Source organism: Eulemur rufifrons, chromosome 19 (genome assembly GCF_041146395.1).
Source record: "Eulemur rufifrons isolate Redbay chromosome 19, OSU_ERuf_1, whole genome shotgun sequence".
Lineage (NCBI taxonomy): Eukaryota > Metazoa > Chordata > Mammalia > Primates > Lemuridae > Eulemur > Eulemur rufifrons.
Genome location: NC_091001.1, coordinates 97,799,080 through 97,822,162, shown reverse-complemented (window position 1 = coordinate 97,822,162; position 23,083 = coordinate 97,799,080). Strand labels below are relative to the sequence as shown.

The 23,083-nt window shown below is 44.5% G+C and overlaps 2 protein-coding genes across 4 annotated transcripts; both read right to left on the bottom strand.

The window, feature by feature from the left end:
• Positions 1–367: 367 nt before the first annotated feature.
• On the bottom strand, positions 368–8,785 carry SF3B6 (splicing factor 3b subunit 6). The gene is made up of 4 exons (XM_069494600.1): positions 8,512–8,785; positions 6,076–6,194; positions 807–945; positions 368–634 (listed from the first exon to the last, which is right to left on the bottom strand). Exons 1-4 carry the CDS (start codon positions 8,539–8,541, stop codon positions 545–547), a joined length of 378 nt encoding a protein of 125 aa, XP_069350701.1. The 5' UTR covers positions 8,542–8,785; the 3' UTR covers positions 368–544.
• Positions 8,786–9,461: 676 nt separating this feature from the next.
• Positions 9,462–15,714, bottom strand: TP53I3 (tumor protein p53 inducible protein 3). 3 transcript variants are annotated; one of them, XM_069494405.1, is made up of 6 exons: positions 15,619–15,714; positions 15,140–15,282; positions 13,807–14,074; positions 11,783–11,995; positions 10,745–10,941; positions 9,462–9,802 (listed from the first exon to the last, which is right to left on the bottom strand). In XM_069494405.1, the coding sequence occupies exons 2-6, from the start codon at positions 15,275–15,277 to the stop codon at positions 9,620–9,622; spliced, it is 999 nt and encodes a 332-aa protein (XP_069350506.1). In that variant the 5' UTR covers positions 15,278–15,282; positions 15,619–15,714; the 3' UTR covers positions 9,462–9,619. The 3 variants fall into 3 exon arrangements, with proteins under 3 accessions (XP_069350506.1, XP_069350505.1, XP_069350507.1); XM_069494404.1 differs by having other exon boundaries at positions 15,615–15,713; XM_069494406.1 differs by having other exon boundaries at positions 10,745–10,917; positions 15,615–15,713.
• Between the last annotated feature and the right edge of the window lie 7,369 nt (positions 15,715–23,083).

The window sequence follows — 23,083 nt, the reverse complement described above, 5'->3', positions numbered from 1 at the left end:
ATTCAAATGTAGATGCTGGGTTAATAATTGGTTGCTGTTACACCAGCTTTTTATGTAAATATTTTATTCAACCAACATGATGAGCTTTTGTTTTCTCACCTGCAAAATGCAAATACCCACCTGCACTGAGTTGTTATGAAGATGTCATTATTGACAGACATTCAATAAACAGTAACACTCTAACAAGTTCCTTAGATGGCTAAGCACTTGGCTTGACACCAGAGGCAACACAAACATAAAAAAGGTCCCCTCCTCTCAAGAAATTCAAGAGTCCCTAGCACCACCTACAATTCTTGATATGATTCAACTGTTGTTTTATTTTTTCCTGGTATCAAACAAGAGGGGAAAATTCAAGAGAAAACCCATGTTTCACAAAAAGCTACAAGTTTATTAACATAATAAATTCTAATATGTATCAAAGTTTCAAATAGGTAATTTTGAATCTCAAATAAGAAATCACAATGTCCAGTATTAATTAAAAAGAAAAAAAAAGGTGGTGGTGGTCACTATGGGTTTTAGTCCAAAACGAAAATGCAGTCAACGTTTATTTTGGTGGGTCTGTGTTGATGCCATATTTCTCCTTGAGAAGCTTCAACTGTTCCTCCTTCTTCTTTGTGTCCATCTTCTGAAATGCCTGGAAACATGGTAAGCACCAAAGTTAACAGTTACCGATATATAGGCAAATGATTTTCACCAATAGCACTAGCTGGAAAAGAAAACTCACAGTCCACACTTCCCATCACTGTACAGTTCTACATTAATTCTCAAATGAGCTCACCACAGGAAAAGAACTTTGCTATACTTACCCTGTTGGCATTATAGTACAAAACCACAAGGTATCTGTTACAAACATTGAATCCTGATAGGTGATCACATGCATTCTTGGCATCAAAGATGTCTTCATAGACCACATAAGCTGTTCCTCTAGTTTCAGGTGTGTTCCCCCTGCAGTGTTAAATCAAACTTAATTAAAATACACATATCCCCGAGCATTGATAGTTGAATAACATAACTGTCTTTTTTTTTTGAGACAGAGTCTCACTCTGTTGCCCAGGCTAGAGTGAGTGCCGTGGCGTCAGCCTAGCTCACAGCAACCTCAAACTCCTGAGCTCAAGCGATCCTCCTGTCTCAGACTCCCGAGTAGCTGGGACTACAGGCATGCGCCACCATGCCCGGCTAATTTTTTCTATATATATTTTTAGCTGTCCATATAATTTCTTTCTATTTTTAGTAGAGATGGGGTCTCGCTCTTGCTCAGGCTGGTCTCGAACTCCTGAGCTCAAACGATCCGCCCACCTCGGCCTCCCAGAGTGCTAGGATTACAGGCGTGAGCCACCGCGCCCGGCCATAACTGTCTTTTAAATATTGAAATATTTAACTATTTTGAGATCAACCTGAAAACCATTAGAGGAAATACACATTATGGATAGATATGCTAGATAAGCCTGTAATTTCTTGAACTAGATAATTTTGTTTCCAATTTTATCTTAAATGTTTACGAGTGAAACTTATCATATCAGGAATACTAAGAACACAGCTACTAAAGGCAGCAAAGAACTAGTTTGACATTTGGTCACAGTCTTCATGTTCACTGTTCTAGTCTTTCCTATTTCTCATACTAAGAACAAATTTTCAGTCTTAAGCTGGAAAGTACAGTACTTAGGAATGATGGCTCTTGTTAGCAATGTCTATCTAGAATGGAGAGTCTCGTTTCTTAAGATTTTGATTTTTGTCCTTCACCCTAATTATAATTTCAATTCTTAAAGACACAACAATCTCCACCTAGGCAGGAAGTAAATGTTTCTGGGCAGTATTTTACTAAGGTTTATTAAACCCATAAAAATAAAACCTAGTGTGTGGGGGGTGTGTCTGTGTGTGTGTGTGTGTGTGTAAGTGGGTAGGTAGCAGCAGAGCCCCTACCAAGATGGCAAAATTATCGATGATATATGGATATGGGAAAACAGTCCACCATCATCCTTAACGGCCAAGAAAGCATATCCTCCAATGTAAAGAGTTAATACAGTTTCTTCCACTTTTCTTAGATTCTTTGCCTTTGTAAAATGCAATAAAGACAGCCCCCTATTTTATACATTCATTTTGAATACAACCCAAACTCTAATGCATTACACAGTGCTGGCTGGCTGGGGAAGAGGGCTGGAAGTGGAAGCTGGATCTTACTCATGGACATGGGCTGCAGCTAGCGTAGGTGTTCCCTGTCACTTCCTCTCTTCTCACCAGCTTCCTCTGGGAGAGGTAGAAAGTGTGAGGAGCAACAGGAGCACTAAACTGCAGGCAACAGATGGTTATATGCTTGTTAGTGGGGACATTGGGCAAAGGTCCCGCTCGGCTCATGCTCCGGTGTGACAAAGATGAACCCCTTGCCTCTATCTGTGTTCCAGCCACCCAGTACAACTGTGGAATTTTAGACTTAAAATTTAGGTTTAAGACTGTGGGCTGACTCTCCATTTGCTATAATCTCTACACAAGGGTCTCCATTTGCCATAGACCCAACACAGGGTTGAGGAAAGGCAGTGGACCCATGGGGTCTACTTGATCTAGGACAAGACTACAGTCTGGGCCCTGCTCAGAACTTGTGCTTCCTGTCAAAGGGGATGGATAGGTATATGGTGCTATGGGTGATTGGAGGGTGCCAGTGTTAATGAATGCACTCACTTTGTCAGGTTGCCTGGGCCTGCTGAGACATTTGATGATATTCTTTAGTCTCTGGAAATAGTCTTAACAACTTTTGGATTTTTAACTTTTAATCACTTTCAAGAATGTAGTAGATTTGAAAGTTGGGGACTGCCAAAAGGCAAAAACATTGTCCCCAAAATTTCCCCCCAAATTTTTCCTAGTTTTTCCTTTGGAATAAAAACATAAAAAACTTAACAAGATTCTAAGTCCCTTAAAAGCAAAGGTGATATTATGAATACTGCCAGTGTATACAGCAAGTGCTAATATGCATTTGAAAGGTGGAAATCTACTTTCTCCAGGAAGCTCAAAACAAAACAAAGGCAACTCTTTCTTCTTACATCTTCTTAGGAACGGGAATAGGGGAATAGGGATCCGCACTGACTAACCCTATTTTAAAGATTCTTCATCTCAAGTGTTCCAGCGCTAATTGTCAAACTTACATCTTGAGAACCATATTATAATTGGAATTTATAAAAGCATGCATTTGGTCCCTACTATGTACTAGCCACTGAACTAACATTATTTTCTTGATTGGTGATAAAAGCTTAGAATGGGAATAAGAAAACCTAATCATGTAACTTAGCCTCTCTCAGCTTCAGTTGCTTCCTGTGTCGTAGTGGCATCAGACATGATCTCACACGTGGTTTTAACAATCAAAAAAGGTAATGAGTACGAAAGAACTTTAAAAAGTACGACGTACCAAGTGTCTGCTACATGCCAGGCAGCATGACCAATCATCCCAGTTTGCCCAGGACTTTCCAGGTTTTAGCACTGAACGTGCCGGAAAGCCTCCCGGTACTGGGCAAACTGGGAAGGTTGGCCACCCTAGTGCTAAGTGCCAAGTATGAGATAAAGTGTGATCACAGTCATGGAACAGAAAAACAGCTGTTTCTCAATCTATAATTTAGACCCAAGTTGTAAGTTTACACCCCCAACTTTTATTAATTTATTCAACATATATGTTGCCTTCTTTCTATGTGACAGGAACTAGAAATACAATAGTGAAAAAGACAAGCATTATCCTTTCTTTTAAGGAGCTCATATTAAAGCAAGAGAAAGACATTAAATAAATATGAAATAATTATGGATCTGTAACAGGGATTAATGGGGAAGAGAGGAAGCTACTTTAGCTAGAATGGTCAGGAAAAATCTCTCTGAAACGGTGACACTAAAGGTGAGACTTAAAGAATAAGAGGGAGTCAGGTATGATATGAGCAGGTGAAAACCATTCCAGAGGGAGGGGTGAGAAGCAGGAAGGCCCTGAGCTACTCTGCACTCTTTTGAAGATGCCTCTGCTTTATTACTTGTGCCTTCATTCTGACTTTCTGAAACATTCTCTAAGTGATTTAAGCATCTCTTAACTGAGTACTATCAATAAACTTTAAAATGTCTTCCTAAATCATAACCATGCTATCATTTTCTATATTATTCATTTATTTACATAAATTGGATGCTTAACATGTATATCAGGCACAAGTACCATCAACAAAAAGCAAAAAGAATAATGGTACCTGTCTTGGAGCAGCTCATAGGCTGCCAGGAGACAGGCGAGTAGACAGATAACAAAGCCACGTATTAACTAATAAGAGAGGTACATAGAAAGTACTATGGGGTCGGGCGCGGTGGCTCACACCTGTAATCCTAGCACTCTGGGAGGCCGAGGCGGATGGATCGTTTGAGCTCAGGAGTTCGAGACCAGCCTGAGCAAGAGTGAGACCCCGTCTCTACTAAAAATAGAAAGAAATTATATGGACAACTAAAAATATATAGAGAAAAAATTAGCCGGGCATGGTGGCGCATGCCTGTAGTCCCAGCTACTCAGGAGGCTGAGTTAGGAGGATTGCTTCAGCCAAGGAATTTGAGGTTGCTGTGAGCTAGGCTGATGCCACCGCACTCTTGCCTGGGCAACGGAGCAAGACTCTGTCTGAAAAAAAAAAAAAAGTACTATGGGAGCACTGAGAAGGGGTGGCTAACACCCACTGGGAAGGAAATACTCAGTAATAAAGTACCTTCACAGACACTGTCTAATTTGATCCAAACTAAAATTCTTTTAAGACCAGTAGGTTAGGAAGATTGCATGTCATAGAATTTGAGTCCAGATAGGTTAAACATTTTGCCCTGTTTTACAGGACTAACAAACGCTCAGCTAGTGTTTGAACCCAGGTCATACAACTATTCCATGCTGCCTCCATGTTAAAAGCTGAAAGGGCACCATCTAGATTATCTCACACATGAAGAAAGAGAAAACCAAAAAAGCTAGGCAACTTATCACACATGTGGCCAGTAATGGGGCCTGAAGTAGAGCCTTGTCTCCTGATCCACACCACACGTCAGGGATCTTCCATATACCTACCTTTCTTTGTGTATCTAGAGTAGGGTTTCTTAACCTAGAGTCCATGTATCCCCTGAAATATATGCAAAACGTTGTGTGTGTTCCTCTGTGGAGAGGGTCCAGAGTTTTTATCAGGTGCTCAAAGGACTGAGACCTCCTAAAAAGGACCGCTGGTTTATAACACTTTCATTTTCATCCCCATCTGAATACCAATGATAAGATATCTCCAGCTCTTGGTTCACTCTCAAAAACTTTAGCAATCCTTTCAGATGGACTCTTACCAGCCCTTTTGTACTAGTCAGCATGGCAGAGGATAAGATACTGTGTAGGGTGGAGGTTCAGTTAAAGTCAGAAGACTTTGTCACTAAACGCTGTGTGAAACCAGAAAGGTACTTTTACTCCCAGGGCTATAGATTTACTGATGTAAATAAAAGCACCTATTATCGTAAATGGTATTTAGTAAAGGTCCAGTAAATATCATTTGAAAGTATGAGCCCCAATCTTTATATTAAATTAAAACATGAATTCTTATGTTTTCCCCTATACTTTTAAATCTTCAGTAGGAAGAGCCGCAGTGGAAAATACCAATTTTTACAGTTTTGTACTCTTTTACTCAGTTTATTCCAAAATTCTGGGGTCAGTAAAAGAGACAGTGATGATTACTGAGAAAATTATACAGTTACTGCATATAAAAAACATAGTTTAACACTTGGCTTTACAAATGGTAGGTATGCAATAAATGTTTGTTCCTTCCCTTCCTACCCATTCGCTTCAAAGAATCCATTACTACTTCTTGCTCTCTATAATTTCCCAAATTCCATTCCTGGCTTTCACTGAGCTGGATCATTAGGGTCTCAGTAAGTTCTTTCCCCCTACAAAAAGATCTCATCTCCCTGATTTCAGTCTGATGGTCTCTAGGCTTTTGGTTAGGGCAGCTGCACTGTACGCCGCACAGGGTGGCCTCGCTGTCAGCTATAATTCTGAGATTACAGATTATACAATCATTTTCTTTAAATGACATTTCTTTCGAAAGTCTCAGTAAGACTCACACTCTGATCTGACGAATAGGTCCATACTTCCCAAAAATGTCATACATTTCTTCAGCTGTGATTTTGTATGGCAAGTTTCTTATATACAAAATCCGATTTACTTCCGGTGGAAGTCGAATCTAAAATGAGAAATATGTATTGTCATTATGATGAGGGGCAGGAGTGCTACCATTTAAAAAAAACTCTCAATGATACATAATAAAAAACCAAGAATAAGAGGTATAATCTGTTGTTACTGAAAATGACAGGCTCTTTGGAAAAGCAACAGAGCACTGGTTCTAGGGAAGACTATTAGGAGGAACTAATAAGGGGCTACTACAAAACCCAAGCTTTTGGTCACTACAGTTAAACAAAGATTTCCAGCCTCCTTTAAAAGCCCTCGATGCCTCAGACATGTATAGGAAAGGAAGAAAGGAACTCTTCCTATTTGCTAGACAAATAAAACTTCCACTGATGACCCTTCTCTGGTCTTCTCAGGAACGTGTTCTAGCAATGATCTCTTCTCCCTTTTGAATTTAAAGGCTTTTCCTCACCATTGGCTTCTTCTAGTCCTCAACCCCATGTGAGGGGTTGCTCATGTTCTGCCAAACCTTACACAAAACAAAATACTTATTGGGATCCTATTCATTCATTCAACAAATATTTACTAAATGCCTTCTTTATGTATACACCAGACTAGGTATTAGGAATACACAGCGAAGGAAAAAAGATAAGGTTTCTGCTTTCCTTGAACTTAACAGCTCTCTCTACTTAATATGCTATCTTGCTCTTCTTCTCAGTCAAGCATCTGGAAAAAGGAAGTTCATACTCACTGCCTCATATTCTTTTCTTTACTGACACTCAACCTACCACAATTCTGACTTCCATCCCAGCATTCACTCTGCTGGAAAGTGCTTTCACTCACTAAGATCTTTTAATTGCAGTGCTTGATTCTCATGCTTAAATTCCCTGAGGCTTCTAACACTGCTGACTAGTCCCTTCTGGACACTATTTCTTCCTATTTCTTCTCACCCAAGTATTGTATAAATGGAAGAATAAGGTACTTATTCCCTGCCCTCAAACTAATCGTGGTGATAAATGGTAAACAAATAATTACAATACAGTTTTAGATCTCAAGATTCAAGGTTAAGTTCATATAAATTATCAATACTGCCAGTCATAATATACTTCCCTAGTAAATGTGCTTTCTTACTCAGCAAAACACTTTCACACTTTCTCTTCTTTCCTCAAACCTTACCGCCCCACTCCCTCAAACATCTGAGTGGGGCTGTACTCTCTTCCCTGCCCATCCTCGGAGAGGACCCTGGCCCTTACCTCTTGGAGAAAACAGTTATGATGAAATGGTAAGTACTTTATCTTCCTACCACTAAATCCACGAAATTACATTCATCTATATCCACCCACTTTCCTTCTATTACTATGCCAATCCTTCAGCTACCCCAACCCTTCATTCTTGAACTGAACCCATCCTTCTTCCATATCATGTTTCTCCCACTCTACAGGATCATTCCCACTGACATACAAATATATCTCATCTCGCCCAACTTTTAAAAAGTCAACTATCACCCAATTTCTCTACTCTCTATTTACATGAAAACTCCTGGAAAGAGCTGTTTTTGCTGTCTCCATTTTCTCAACTTCCACCATCTTTTCATCCTAGTGCAACAAAGTTGTCATCCTTTGCAATGAATCCTATCATCAAGGTCACCAATAGTCTCCATCTCAACACATTCAACGGTTAATTACCTGTCTTTATCTTATTATACCCCTAAGCATCTTACACTTGACAACTCTCTTTCTTGAGTTTTTTTTGTTTGTTTGTTTAGGTTTCCATAATACCCCATCCTCAAATACTAGAATGTAAGCAAACGGATTTTTTGTTTTATTCACTGCCGTATCCGCAATACCTAAGACTAGTGTCTGGCATTCATCTGTTCAATAAATATAACTGATGAATTGTTTCCCATCTCTTAAGCCAGGTACATAGCAGGTGCTCAAAAACATTGTTTGAATTACTACATTAATGAAGGATCCCAAAAGCTCCATGATCTGAGGAGAATCCCAGGCTCTAGCTGCTGTTGAACTATCAAGTTATTTATTGAGGACTCATCTGTACTATTGACTTTGAGGCCAAGGAGAGGATCCTAACGCCAGGTCCTAGGTGCAGGTCAAGCAACAGAGGCTGTAGGGAGGGCTAACACTATCCCTGACACTAAGAGAATAAACGAACTTTCAAAAGGGGAGGGAGCGAAAATGTGGCTCACGGAGCATAACCCTGAGGATGGGGCCAGGATAGAATCCCCGCTGGTGGGATGGGAAATTCTGGGCTTCCCCGCCCTGGGGACTTAGGAGGGGCAAGAATGCTCTGACCCACGCCGCAGACCAAGTTAACCGGCGATGTATGTCCTCCTCCTCCCAGAAGGCCCCGATACTCACGTTCGCCCTCTTGGCCGCTTGCATCGCCATCTTGGCAGGCTGATAAGGTTACGGCAGCAAATACTGGAAATCCTCTGGACACCTCTGGAGCTTGCTCGGCTTCGAGCGCAACACAGCGTCAGATGGACATCAACATCCAGGCTCCGCCGGAAGCTGTTACAGCACCACCGGAGTATCACCGTCTCACGCCGAGACGCGCTGACGTAGTATCCCCTCTCAAATACCCACCCAGGGCAAAATGAACCCGAGCTACACAGAGGCCGGAAGGTGGAAAGGCGAGCGTCCAAGACGCTTCCGGGTTCTGTACCGGAAAGGGCGGGGCGTAGTTCCCAGAAGGGAAGGCGTTTCTGTCAGGGCGGCCCTGAGGAGAGGGAGCGGGTTGGAGGGGGCAGGGCCCGAGGAGGGCGGTGAGCAGTGGGGCGGGGCCCAGGTGAGTGGCGGGAGGAGGCGGGGCCAGAGGGCGGTGAGCGGTGGGACTGGGCCCAGGTGAGTGGCGGGAGGGCGTGAGGCCAGAGGAGAGCAAGGAGAGGTAGGACGAGGCCCGAGGAGGGCGGTGAGATGTGGGGCGGGAGCCAGGTGAGTGGCGGGAGGAGGCGGGGCCAGAGGAGAGCAAGGAGAGGTAGGGCGGGGCCCGAGGAGGGCGGTGAGATGTGTGGCGTGAGCCAGGTGAGTGGCGGGAGGGCGCGGGGCGCGCAGCCGAGAGCTGGGGATGCGAGAGTGGGCCTGGGCCTCTAGCAGTGCGCAAGGCGGAATCTACAGGGTTCAGCAGGCTTGTGTCGAGGCTGACTCTGTAACTGTCCCCCGAACTACGGCCTGGCGTGGCTCTCAGGTGGAGCATCAGCTGATCGGGCGTCTCCCGTAAACCCCTCGGTGACGGCCGCCCAGACTCCCACCTCACCCCTGCCCCGTCCGCGCGCTGGGACCGCCCGCAGACAGCGTGCTGCCCTTCAAGTCCACTCTTTATTTCCTTAGGCCAGCTTTACACGGACCAGCTACCGAGGCGGGCTTGGGAGTAGCACCCAGTCTCTTGCCTGCCTGCTATGAATTATCCCCAGGTTATCTCTGGAAAAGCTTAGGGTGACCGCGTCCTGTACTGCCCCCTCCTCCTTCACTGGGGCAGCTCCAGGACGATTTTGCCCACATTCTTGTTAGCCTCCATGAACTTATGAGCTTCTTGGATTTCGGTCACTGGGTAGACTCTGTCTACAACCGGCAGTAGACGTTGGGGGCCCTCCGTGGAGAAGTGGGGCAGAATTTGTTCCGTGAAAGCTTTCACCAGCATTTGCTTGTACTGTAAGATAAGAAAAAGGAGACCATCACCCTGGTCAAATACATCTACCCTGCCACTCCCCATGCTCCTTAGCCTTTCTGCTCTCTCTGAAACTACACATCTGAAAAAGCAAACAGGGACCCTTAACGCCTTCACTTCCCAGCATGCATGTGCATGCCCCTGAAGGAGTGAAGGACATGCCATCTCAAAATACATTGGATGGTATATTGATTATTTTGAATTGAAAACATTGGAGAAATTGTACTTTCAGAAAGTGCTAGCTGACCTCTCTTCCTGAATGTAGCAAGTAATAAAAATTCTTCTGGGAGGGGTACCCTCCCATACCAGGGCAAGAAAATAGCCGTTATCACCAGAGACTGGAAATTGGGGGCTACAATGGACCTGAACAAATATGCTTCATGAAGTAACCTTATCTTCCACTAGTTTTACACCTCCCCATATATCTCCTAGTAACTCCCCTAGAAATTCACTACCTCTAGCCAGATTTTCTTTGTCCTGTCATTTCTCCTCAAATTTATAATTCTTTGTCTAAATAATATAAAAGCATCTTACCTTGGCCACTTTTAGAACTTCATTCTCTTGTGAAGATTCCCATATGCATATAAGACTAGCAAAATTTACCTGCTTTTCTCTTGTCTTTCTTAGCACACTGAGAAGAGTTCTGCCTTTGAAAACAAAGTCTTGGAACTACTAGAAGCACTTCCTAACATGGTCAGTGCTTTGTTCATTCCGTTAAAAAGTTTAGCTAACATCTAAAGTATTAGCTACGGGCTTCTATCAACCAACAGGAATTAGTTCTCTGGTATCAGGTTACCTATTTATCCACAAGGGGGCAGGTTTCTTCATAGGCTCCCTAAACTGGGAGCTTCCTTTCTTGGGGAAATGTAAATAAACCACACTTTCTGGGTTAAATCACACATATTCTTTTCATGCATCACTCACCTCTTTGTCCCTAGATCTCAGCAAAGTGGTGATTAGACTTCCTCGTTTAAAAAGTAGCTTTGAAAACAGGGGCCCACTGATGTCAGCTCCTCCCATCAGACCATAGAGAATCCAGCGACCATCAAGAGCCAGGCAGTTGACATTCTTCTCCCAGTAAGATCCGCCTATGCAGTCTAGAATAAGGTTAACTCCAACACCTTCCATAAGAGATACAGATTTGTGATGGTAGCTAGTCAGACACAGAAAGCTTGGTGCAAAATAAAATTCCATGGTACGTTTGTGGCTATGTGGGTATAAATAAGTACAGGTGCAAGTGGTAAATCTAAACTAGAAACATTGTTTTAAGTGGAGTTTAAGTAGCACAACTCTATCATACCATGTGTAATATAGTTCATCTTTTATGATCCCTAGCCAGGGCAAAGGGCAAATGGGGTATCTGCTGGTATCTGCTCTTACCCCCAAATAGGTACAGTCCCACTAGCACCCTGGCATGACTGACAACAGAACAGGGGAGGGCCACCCCAGGCTACAGGGCAGCCTAGTTGTTCACATCTAAGTTATGAACTGTTTGCACTGGGTTATCTGAATTATAGGCTTGCTAGCTTTGGTTTCATCTCTCCTTTTCCACTCATATGAAAAACGGAAAGGATGAGTAAAAAAATGTACAGGTTTGGCTTTGGAATACAGAGGTGTGCACATCTATACACCCTAGCCCCAGCCTCCTTTAACAGGAGTGTGAAAGGCTGGTGGAGAAGAAGAGGTCCTGGATACTTCCAGGCCAACTGTGTGATTATCCAGTTTCTAAATGATGTGGGAATCATATCACTTGCAAGAATGCACACGGAAACCATCTTAGACCTAACTGCTGACTGCCAGTCTCCAGTGGTCACACACCAGAATACTAGAATTTGGCCAGGACAGCTGTTGTGCATTTAGTAGAGGCAAGACTGATCCAGCACATTGGCAACCTTGGGGCTGGTGAGGATTTTATTTAATCATCTCTCAAGTTCCTGCTGAGCTGCAGAAGCAGTTGTTTACCTTTGGTGAATTTCAGTGTTGCTTCAGAAAAATCCTCTTCTTTGTAATTGAATCCAGCAGCTGCTCCAAGCTTTTCTGCCATTTGAAGTTTGTGCTGGGAGCCAGCTGTGACCAGAGGAATAGCTCCAGCCATCCGGGTGAGCTGGATGGCAGCTGTGCCCACGCCACTCAGTCCTGCATGGATTAGCACAGAGTCTCCAGCCTGCACATTTCCTGTGACAGAAATACAGTAACCACTTTACTTTGCAACTGCTACACATTCCCCACACAGGCATATTCTACCATGATCACCTGGCCCTTGGACCAGGTGCCAAATCTCTTCTTTTTGTGTGTGTGTGCTGTGACTCCAATGTGAACCATCTTGCTTTCTTAAGAGAGCATACTGAGAGTTCTTTTTTGTCTTACTGCCTCTGGCCAAAGTGGGAAACAACCTTTTGAAACAGGGTTATTAGCAGGCACGTCCATAATCTCTGTTTTACTATGAAATAACACCAAAATGCAGATCTCTGACCTACACCTGAGTAAGAACTACCATTCTCATGGTCACCACCTAAAGCCAGTCATTCTTCAGTTTGGAACTGACCTACAGCTGGTCTCACTGACCCAGGCATCACATAGCTACTAGGCTCCTCTTCCTAAAATGGAGCTTTCATTATGTTACTTCCTCCTCATATGTAAAGTGCTTCTCCATTGCCTTTTTTTTTCCTTTTAGGTACAATCATAACTCACTGTAACCTCAAAGTCTGGGGCAACCTCAGCCTCCAGAGTAGGTAGGACTACAGGCTTGTGCCACCACACCCGGCTAATTTTTCTTATTTATTTTTTGTAGAGATGAGGGTCACACTATGTTGCTTAGGCTGGTTTCAAAACTCCCAGCCTCAGGCAATCCTACCTTGGCCTCCCAAAGTGCTGGGATTACAGGCATATAGCCACGAGGTCCAGCCTCCATTGGCTTTTGCATTGAGTCCAGACAGCCTGGCATTCAAGGCCGCCACATTCTGGCCCTAGACTCATCCTTCACTACTGAGTGCAGCAGCTGGTCTCACCTTGATACTCTTTCTGAGGCCCCTTGGCATGCCTTCTGTCCATGACAACTCTACCCGCCCTTTAAGTCCTTCTTTTCCAAAAAGTCTTCTCTGACCACCTTTGCCCAAACTCACTTTTCCCATCCCGAACTTCTATTGTAGTTAGAGACAGGGCTACCTTTCCAAACTCTGTGGTTGTCTGATTATTAATTTTTTTTGAAACAGACTCTCACTCTGTTGCCTGGGCTAGAGTGCTGTGGCATCAGCCTAGCTCACAACAACCTCAAACTCCTTGGTTCAAGTGATCTTCCTGCCTCAGTCTCCTGAGTAGCTGGGACTACAGGCGCTCCCTACCACACCTGGCTAATTTTTTGTTTCTATTTTTAGTTGCTTGGCTAATTTTTTCTATTTTCAGTAGAGACAGGGTCTCACTCTTGCTTAGGCTGGTCTCAAACTCCTGAGCTCAAAAGATCTTCCCACCTAGGCCTCCCAGAGTGCTAGGATTACAGGCATGAGCCACTGTGCCCAGGCCTGTCTGATTCTTATGTATGCATTGTCTTCCCTGTTACACTGACCTCTTTAAAGGCAGGGACCAAGTCTTCTTAGCTTCCCTCATGTGAGTTCTTGATTGGCCTCAGTGGGATTGGGGAGGAGTAAATGAGTTGATTGACTGGCCCCTTCCGTTACACTAGGGCCCCTAGAGAGCAGCTCAGCATGATTTTAAGAAGCTGGGGCTGCTGCTGGGCCTCCAGTGCTAAGATGTACACAGGCCTCATATCCAGTGTTTCCCAGGCCTTCTCTCTGTTAACCATGATTCTCAGCCTTAACATCAAGCCATTCTAACATGGTTTGAGGACCTGACACTACTGGGGGTACAGTAGGGTGCTGGGGCTGGGTGTAGCTGAGTTGCCAGGCTGAAACTGACGCTGGTGTTTGAGGTGGCTGATTCATACAGGAGTTGAGCCACACTGTATGGAGTGAGCACAGGGGTCTCCTCACCCAAGAGATGTAACAGCTGGAAGGCAGTGAGCCAGGCCTCCGGGATGGCTGCAGCCTGGGTCAGGGACAGTCCCTCTGGGATAGGCATGAGGAGCCCTTCGGGGATGGTGACATACTGAGCCTGGCCCCCACCGGGCAGCAGAGCCATAGCTGGGTCCCCAATCTTCCACTGCCCCTGGCAACCAGGCCCCAGCTCTGCCACGCGTCCAGATGCCTCCAGTCCCAAAATGCTGCTGGCTCCTGGGGGTGGGGCATACTGGCCTTGTCTCTGCAGAGAAAGAGGTGCACTAAGTGGTGAGACTCATCAGAAATCTGTGTGTCACCCTCTCTGCCTCTCTTTTTCTCAGAAAATTCAGGATGAAGTCAGGTTTTTAAACTCAGGAAAAACAAGAGGAAAGGTAGTTTGTTTTATTCAAATAAGAGATTGTAGGTAACATAATCAGTGATGTCATATCTAGTAGGGCCCTTTGCTATTTACTTCGTCTAAACCCTTTGTTTTACAAATGGAGAAATTGATACCAGGGCAGGGCAATGTCTTGCTCAAGGTTGCAAAGTAAATTAGCTGTGAGATTAGGAACGAAAATGTGGACTCTTAACGATGGTTCCCATATATCAAGTGTCAGTTTCTGTACACTCATTTCAGTTCTCAGACGCTTTCAAAAAGAGGTATGCACCAGAACCACCTGAAGAGCTCTTTCAAAATACACTTGCCTGGGCGCACCACATTTATTTTGAAAAAGCGTCCCAGGTGATTCTGATGCACATTTCTGAATGGCCCCAACCAATGCAGCTGGCCCCGTTTAGTGAGTCAATATCAGAAGAAAATTCTTAGAGTACTGTTCCCTGCCAACTCTGGGACCCTCAGAGTAGAAAGAGTTAAACTTTGGAGTCATAAACCCCTCAGCTGGAATCACAGCTCCTCTGATTGCTAGAGTTGTGGCCTTGGGCACATTGCTTAACTTCTCTGACCTTTCCGTCTCTTTTTCTGTAGAATAGAAATGGGAAACAGGGTGGCCAGAGGAGTAAATGAGATAGGGGCAATGTCTCTCCCCGCCCCCCGCCCCTCCCACCCCCCCCCACCCCCGCAAATGGTGATTCCCTTCTTCTAATCTGGAGGCCAGAGCAGACTATGGATTAACACAGGGTGGATTCTGTTTTGCAAATACCCCCTAATTTTGTTTTGTGTAGAGGAAGGGGCTAACTGGGTTTAAGTCTCAGAGCCCCCAGCACACTTGTCTTGCAAAGTATTACTGCAAGTGCCCTGGGTCACGCCTTCATCGCTCTGGTCAATGTTTGACAAAGGCTGCGGTGAGGGATGCTGGCCCCCGGGTACCTGGATTAAGTCCGCCCGGTTCAGGGCGCTGGCTGCCACCTTCAGGAGGACTTCCCCCTCCCCCGGGCTCGGCTTCAGCACCTCCTTCAGGTAGAGGTTTTCTGGTCCTCCCGGCTTGTCAAAGTGCACGGCCAACATGTTCTCTACGGACACAGTGGGGCAGGGTGGGGGCCCGAGGGGCCTCGCTGAGCGCAGTCCCCGGCGTGCCAGCGCCCCCTGCCGCCAGCGCCCCGCCTCGCTGGTCTCCGCCGTCCCAAGCTCCCGCCCCGCCCTCCTGCCTCTGCGGTCCCCAGTCGCCTCCAGACTGGGCCCACAGGGGACAAAGGTCGGAACGGCGTTAAGTGGGATAGCTGTGCAGGGCCAGGTGCAGCGGAGCAGGAAGACACTGGCGAGCACTAGGCAAATTACACTCCCTCTGAGCCGGAAGCCGCAGCCCCGGCCCGCCGCGGGCCGCGGGGCCCTCTGAGGTACTCACTAACTCCCGGCCCGGCTCCCCTCCTCTGCTGCAGGCGGCGCTGCGCGGTCCTGGCTCTGTGGGTGCTGGTGGCAGAACCCCAGAGCCCTGGGACGGCCTCGGCCACCGCCCGCATGGACGGTTGGACGCTGGGCAGCTGAGGGGTGGGGCCGAGCAGAGCCAACTCTCCCTCCTCCCCCCTTTAAAAGGCAAATGCAGTGGTAGGCAAATCAGATGTTCCTGCCCCTTTAGCCTCTGGAAGCTAGTCTTTGTCTCAGCTTGGCAGAAAGTGCTACTCCAGCTCTCACTGCGAGGAGAGAAAACTTTCCTCCCCTAGGGAGCTAGCCCCGAGCTCCTGGCAGGGCAGGGTCCGCCTTCCAGCCCGCGCGCTGCACGCCGGCATCCTGCCCTCCCTGCGGGCAGCACCTTGCGCGTGGCTGGCACGCAGGTGCTGCCGAGAGGTGAGACACAGGGGCGATGGGAAAGGAAGGTAAAACGCAATCCTGGGATCCTTTTCTTTTTCCTGTATATTTTTTTAAACCCTAAGATCAGTCTAACTGGGCGCCTCATCACTTCTCTTCCTGACTGCTGGTGGAGACGTGCTGCCTCCGGAGGGTGCTGCCCAAGGAAGCATCAAAGCTCTTTCAATAGACATCAAGGTTTCTCAACCTTGGCACTATTGACATTTTGGACTAGATAGTTCTGTCAACAGGAAAGAACCCAAACTCTGTAAAAACAATTTAAAGAGGTTTATTCTGAGCCAAATATGTGCGACCATGGCCCAGAGAGCCACGCCCAAGAAGCCTGAAGCAAGTGGTCCCGCTGTGGTTGGGTTAGAGTTTGGTTTTATACATTTTAGGGGGACAGGTAAACTCATTAATCAATACATGGACGGTGAACATTGGTTTAGCCCAAAAAGGCAGGACATCCTGAAGCGGGGTTTTACAGGTTATATATAGGTGGGTTTAAAGATTCTTTGATTTGTAATTGGTTAAAGAAAATGAAGCGTTGTGTAAAGGCTTGGAATTTTTTAAGATAAGGATGTCTGTTAATCAGCAACAAGCCACCTGACGTATACCAAGACTTAAGTAAATTGATGACTTGCAGGTGTGGTTTAACCTTTGTTTCCAGGTGTATCTGACCTCCCTTCTTTCTTATGGCTGGCAACTCGGCTTTAAGGATTTTCTGGGGTCCCCTTGGCCAAGAGGGGGCCCATTCAGTCGGCTGTTTTTCTCACTGTCCTCAGCGCTGCAAGGGACACAAGTGCCAATCCCCTTGGGTCCTTGTGGGGTAAACGAAAGTGAGATCATGCAGTATTTGTCTTTCTGTGCCTAGCTTATTTCACTTAGCATAATGTCTTCCAGTTTCATCCATGTTGTAACAAATGATAGGATTTTCTTCTTTTTAAAGGCTGAATAGTATTCTATCATGTATGTATATCACATTTTCTTTATCCATTCATCTGTCAGTGGGCACAGGTTGATTCCATATCCTGGCTATTGTGAATAGTGCTGCAGTGAACTTGGGAGTGCAGATATCACTGTGACATACTGATTTCCATTCTTTTGGATACATACCCGGAAGTGGGATGACTGGAATATATATATGGTAGATCTATTTTTAGTTTTTTGATGAACCCCCACATTGCTTTCCATAATGGCTGTACTAATTTATCGATATATTCCCACCAAAAACCAACAAGAGTTCTCTTTTCTCTGCAGCCTTGCCCACATTTATTTTTCATCTTCTTGATAAAAGAAAAAATTGTAATAAATTAAAATGAAATAATAAAATCAAGAATGTCAATTATTAAGACAAATGTAAACAAATTAAATTCTCCCATTAAAAGTCAGAGATTAGAGGGAGGGAAAAAAAAGTCAGATTGCTAGGTGACTTTTAAAAGGTAAGATCTATGAAGAAGATATAACAATTATGAGCCTGAATGCATAAGACAACAAAGCAGCTAAATTTGAAATTCAAGGGTAAATGGATAAGAACATAGGCACAGGGGAAGACTTCAATACGTCTTTCTCAGAATTCAAGTGATATAATAGAGAAAAAATTAATAAGGACACAGAAGAATTAATGCAATCAGTAAACTTGATTTAATAAATTCTGCAAACAGAGCATACATATATGTTTTAAGTCCATGGAACATTTACAACATTAATCAAGTAGCCAAAGAAAAACCTTAACAAATTGTCACCAAAGAAAAACCTTAACAAATTCAAAGGGCAGGCCATATTTTCTTAATCATATATCAATAGAATTAGAAATAAATAATAAAAAAGAGGAACCCCTCCCCTCCCCCCCAGAAACTATTTGGAAAAAATACATTCGAGATAACCTTTGGATCACAGTGAATATTGACAGGGAAATGAAAAGAATTAAAAACTGTATAGAAATAAACAAAAAGGGAAATAACCTTAAATGTATTCACTATTAAGGAAGAAACATGAAAAATGAAGGAACTAGATGTTCATTTTAAGAAACTAGAGAAACAAAATAAACTAGAAGAATTAGTAAAAACAAAAGCTGACATTAGTAAAATACAAAACAAATAAAAAAGTAGAAAGGACAAATAAATCCATAGGCTAGTTCTTTTTCTTTTCTTTTAAAAATTGACATAATAATTGATAATTATACATATTTACGGGGTACATAGTCATGTTTCAGTACATATAATGTACAGTGATCAGATCAGGGTAGTTAGCATATCCATCATCTTAAACATTTATCATTTCTTTGTGTTGGGAACATTCAATATCCTCTTTCTAGCTATTTGAAACTATGTAATATATTATTAACTATAGTCATCCTACAGTACTATAGAACAGTAGAACTTGTATTTTTCCTAGCTAGCTGTAGTTTTGTATTCTTTAACAACTCTTTTCCCACCCCTCATCCCCTAACCCTTTCCAGCTTCTAGTATCCTTTGTTCTACTTTTTTTGTTTTAAGAGACGGGGTCTTGTTTTGTCTCCCAGGCTAGAGTGCAATGGTGAGATCACAGCTCACTGCAGCCTCCAACTCCTGGCCTCAACTGACCCTCCCACCTCAGCCTCCAGAGTTCACTGGGACTACAGACATGAGCCACCATTGCCCAGCCCCTCTCTTCTACTTTTTACTTTTATGAGATCAACTTTTTTTTTAGCTTCCAATATGAGTAAGAACATGTGGTGTTTTCCTTTCTGTTCCTGGCTTATTTCACTTAACAATGTCCTCCAATCCCATCCACGTTGCAAGGGCTAGTTCTTTATAAAAACCAATAACATGATTAAAACCTATTGTGAGTCAGAGTTGGGGAACAAGAGAGAGCCAAAGTCTGAAAGATTAGGATTTAGAAAGCAGATATAACTACAGATATAGGAGTGATTAAAAGACCAAAAAAAAATCAAATTCCACATAACTGTGTGGTAACAAATTAAAAAATCTAGAGGCCTTTTCTAGCAAAATCACTTCCTCCTCTCCAATGGGTGGAGTATTTTCACCTCACTCCATTGATTTCGCTGAGATGACGGGTTCTCTTCCCTGCGTAGAGGTAGCTCCGGATGCTGCTTCTGTCCCGAGGCAGGAGGTGGAAGGGCCGCAGCTGTGCCTTCTGGGCAGATAACTCAAGCTGCCCGGAAGGGGTGACCATCATGTGTCCAGCTCTGTGCCAGCCCTGTGGTGGGCAGAGAGGGGGCAGCACAGCCTAAGGGGAGGGTGAGAAGGTGAAGGGACAGGGAATCTAAGGGACCCCAGGGACAGCCCCAAAGGCTACAGTGTTTGAGAGGGGAGAGCACCCCAGGTGCAGGGATGGGGACACCACCCCCCCTCCCACCCCCTCTACCCACACCTCACATGGAGGCAGGCAGGTTGTGAGCTCCATTTCCAGGTGGGGAAACAGATTCAGAGAGCTAAACGCCTTGTCTAGGATCACAGAGCCTGTCCACAGCAGAGCAGCAGCTGGAACCCCCGACTCCTGAGTCCATGGGAGAGACTTTCTCATCACCCCAAGGCTTCTTTGAAGGAGGAAGGAACGGGAGGGGAGAAAGGAAGGAGGCCATGGAAGTAGCTGGCCTCACAGCAGGCAGGCAAAGGAGGGGCTGCCACAAGGTAGTGGGGAGCTTAGGAGGCTTCCCTGTGTGCCACGCAGATGTCTCCATCTCTGAGTGCACTGACTCTCCCAAAAGGGTCAAAAGGGTCAGCAGTAGGCCTCCTGGAAATGGCACAAAACAGGTTGCTTTTCCTAAAACAAAGCATCGCTGCTCCAGCCCCTTTTCTGTCAAGATCCGAATTTTAGGGTTGGTGGTAATTTTCAGATGACTGGTTGCAGTGTCTGTGTTCCACAGTCCCTCACATTTCTGGTCTCTAAGGAGTCTCCCCAAAGGTTCACGTTTCAGCAGAATAAACAGTATGTTCTGTGTTAGGCATGAGTCCAGAAACCTGACTGCTCTGAGGGTACAGTTGCTGCAGGTCACCCAGATAGATAAATGGGTTTGGGGGGATAATGCCTCCCAGATGTCCAGGGGGCTCCCAGCTCCTCCAATGGGCTCTGTTAAGTTCTGCTGAGTCACCTTGAGGCAGCAGCTTCTCTAGTTCAAGCCCAAGCTGGGGCAGCCCAGCAGCTCAAGGGTGACTCATGGTCTGGAACAGCATAAAGGTTGACACTTTTCTTCCAGGCACCAGCCAGCTTCCCTGCCTGCAGGACTTTCCCTAGTCTGCCCCTCCCTCCTTCCATACACACCTCTCCCTGAGGCAGGTGGGGCAGATCCCAGGAGTGAGGACTTGGGAGGGAGAGGGAAGGGCTCCTTGAAGTCAGCTTGATGGGGCCCTTTGTCTGCCCTTGTCTTCTGCTTGTCAGGCTCCTGCCTCCGCCCTCTTCCTGGGCACCGGTCAGCATGGCTCAGCGCCCGGGGCGTTTCTCCTTACTTCAGGTGGTGGTCTTCACACTTTTTTATTCTCAAATTGACAAAAAGCATTTTCAAAAACTATGTGTCCCCTCTCACATTTTAAAGTTGATATTTAAAATTTAAATTTTTATACCTTAAATTTAAATAATTGTATAATAGAGGGAATGCCTGAAAAAAATGGCAAAAATATTTTGTCTTTTTAAAACATCCTCCACTCCTTTCTGTAAGGTTTTTTGGAGTGGCTGGTGCCAGAGAAAGAAAGACGAGCAGAGTTGAAAAGGATAAGTAAAGAGGCTTTATTGGGGCACTCCTGAGTGGGGGTAACAAGTCCCAAGAGAGGGACCTGGGCGAGCTTCACGGGACCCACGGAGTGGTACCAGAGAAGTCACGCCGCCCAGAAGTCTGAGGGGGCTTATATATGTTTTTAGGGCTGGGGGATGGGAGTTTCTCCAGAGGGAAGGTTTCAGCGGGAGAGTGAGGAATTTCTTTTTTTCAGCTTTAGGGCGGGTATTGAGGAATAGGAGGGGCTTCTTCTGTTTTCATTAGGGAAGGGAGGGGTTCCTGCCACCAGCCTTACACTTTCTTTTTTTTTTAATTTTTTTTTGAGAGTGCTGTGGCATCAGCCTGGCTCACAGTAACCTCAAACTCTTGGGCTCAAGCAATCCTCCAGCCTCAGCCTCCCAAGTAGCTGGGACTACAGGTATGCACCACCACACCAGGCTAATTTTTTCTATTTTTAGTTGTCTGGCTAATTTCTTTTTGTTTTTAGTAGAGACGGGGTCTCACTCTTGCTCAGGCTGGTCTCTAACCCCTGACCTCAAGCGATCCTCCCATCTCGGCCTCCCAGAGTGTTAGGTTACAGGCGTGAGCCACTGCACCCGGCCCCTGCACTCCTTTTTTTTTTTTTTTTTTTTTTTTTTTTTTTGAGACAGAGTCTCACTCTGTTGCCCAGGCTAGAGTGAGTGCCATGGCGTTAGCCTAGCTCACAGCAACCTCAAACTCCTGAGCTCAAGCGATCCTCCTGTCTCAGCCGCCCGAGTAGCTGGGACTACAGGCATGCACCACCATGCCCGGCTAATTTTTTCTATATATATTTTTAGCTGTCCATATAATTTCTTTCTATTTTTAGTAGAGATGGGGTCTCGCTCTTGCTCAGGCTGGTCTCGAACTCCTGAGCTCAAACGATCCGCCCACCTCGGCCTCCCAGAGTGTTAGGTTACAGGCGTGAGCCACTGCACCCGGCCCCTGCACTCCTTTTTAAGAACTAAAACCTGCACCCCTGCCAGTGGTTGGGAGGCGCAGGGTAAGTCTTCTGTTATTTGTGCAACAAGAGATGGCCCAGCCTGGACCTGGTAAAGGGAAGTCCCGGGTAAAGGTCACAAGATTGTCCTCAGCAGAAATGGGACCATCAGAATCATCAACCGTAGTTGAACAGTAATTGCCTGAAGCTGACAACCCATCCTTTAAAAGCTCTGTATTTCTGCTTATCATGAGGACGATGGCATTTCAGGCGGGAGTCTCCATCCTCCTTTTGCTGGCAAAGTAATAAAATGTCTCTTTCCTTCCTCCTCAAACCACTTGTTCTCGTTCTTCTGGTGCAGCCTTGAGGACAAGTGGCTGAGCTTTCAGTAACAGTTGCAAAAGATAAGGATTTCTTATTTGTTTAAATACTAACATTTTAATCTCTTACATCAGTATTTTAAATGTATTCAGTGGAATCCAGATTTCAGAGAAATTTGATATTTATAATCATCCACCAAGAAAGACACAAAGTTCTTCTTTAACATATTTTCATTCCACTTTAGTCACTGAATTATATCCTGCTATATTTTACTGATCAGTCTTATCTGCAACAAAAATATGTATGTAAACTGACATTAAAATTAAAAAAATTATTTTCTGTGACCATAGGGCTATAAATGTTGAATTTCTTCTGGACTTAGTAGTCCATAATTTATCAAAATAACTTGTATTATTTTAAATGCTAATAATTATTAAACATAAAAAGTAAAATTTTATTGGAAAGACATCTCTTAATGACAGTTGGTAGGGCTGAAATTTTTCCAAATAGTTATTTCTATGGATGAATATTTTTTGTTGCTAGAATAGAACTGGGTTCAACATTAGTTCTCTTCCTATGTTTTGTTTTTATAGACAAGCTCTGAGAAACCTAGTTTGCATAAATTAGAGGGGAAAGAAAGAAATTTCATTATAAGAATGCCAGCCAATTCTCTGAGTATCTCTGAATTATTTGATAAAAACCACATAATAATCGATCACCAAAAGTTATTTTAAATGCTCTATTAACTGACAACTTAATTAAGTCTTGTTTCAATTTAGTTGAAAGCAAAGACTTGGAAACCACCCAATCTGTAAAGGAGTTGTTACCCAGTCACAAGTGTCATTCAAGTTCTCAGTTTCTGGAATTATACCAACAAAGCTTTTTGAAGACTTACCAAATGATTATTAATTAGATCTGCTATTTTTTCACTTAGAGGAAACTTGCTTACACTGAGATACTCAGGAAGGATTCCGAAAGTGAAAATGTTAATTCCAACACATTTTTGCTAAGACAATATTTTTTTGATCAAGTTCTT

What these genes read in the sequence shown, in the direction of transcription:
- SF3B6 (XM_069494600.1), bottom strand. Translation starts at nt 8,541, where the DNA reads ATGGCGATGCAAGCGGCCAAGAGGGCGAAC. An exon ending in AAGCGGCCAAGAGGGCGAAC is followed by an intron (nt 6,195 to 8,511) that starts GTGAGTATCGGG and finishes TTCTCATTTTAG; the next exon opens with ATTCGACTTCCACCGGAAGT. An exon ending in TGTACTATAATGCCAACAGG is followed by an intron (nt 635 to 806) that starts GTAAGTATAGCA and finishes CCATGTTTCCAG; the next exon opens with GCATTTCAGAAGATGGACAC.
- TP53I3 (XM_069494405.1), bottom strand. Translation starts at nt 15,277, where the DNA reads ATGTTGGCCGTGCACTTTGACAAGCCGGGAGGACCAGAAAACCTCTAC. An exon ending in CCAGCTGTTACATCTCTTGG is followed by an intron (nt 11,996 to 13,806) that starts GTGAGGAGACCC and finishes TTTCTGTCACAG; the next exon opens with GAAATGTGCAGGCTGGAGAC. An exon ending in TGAGATCTAGGGACAAAGAG is followed by an intron (nt 9,803 to 10,744) that starts GTGAGTGATGCA and finishes CTTATCTTACAG; the next exon opens with TACAAGCAAATGCTGGTGAA.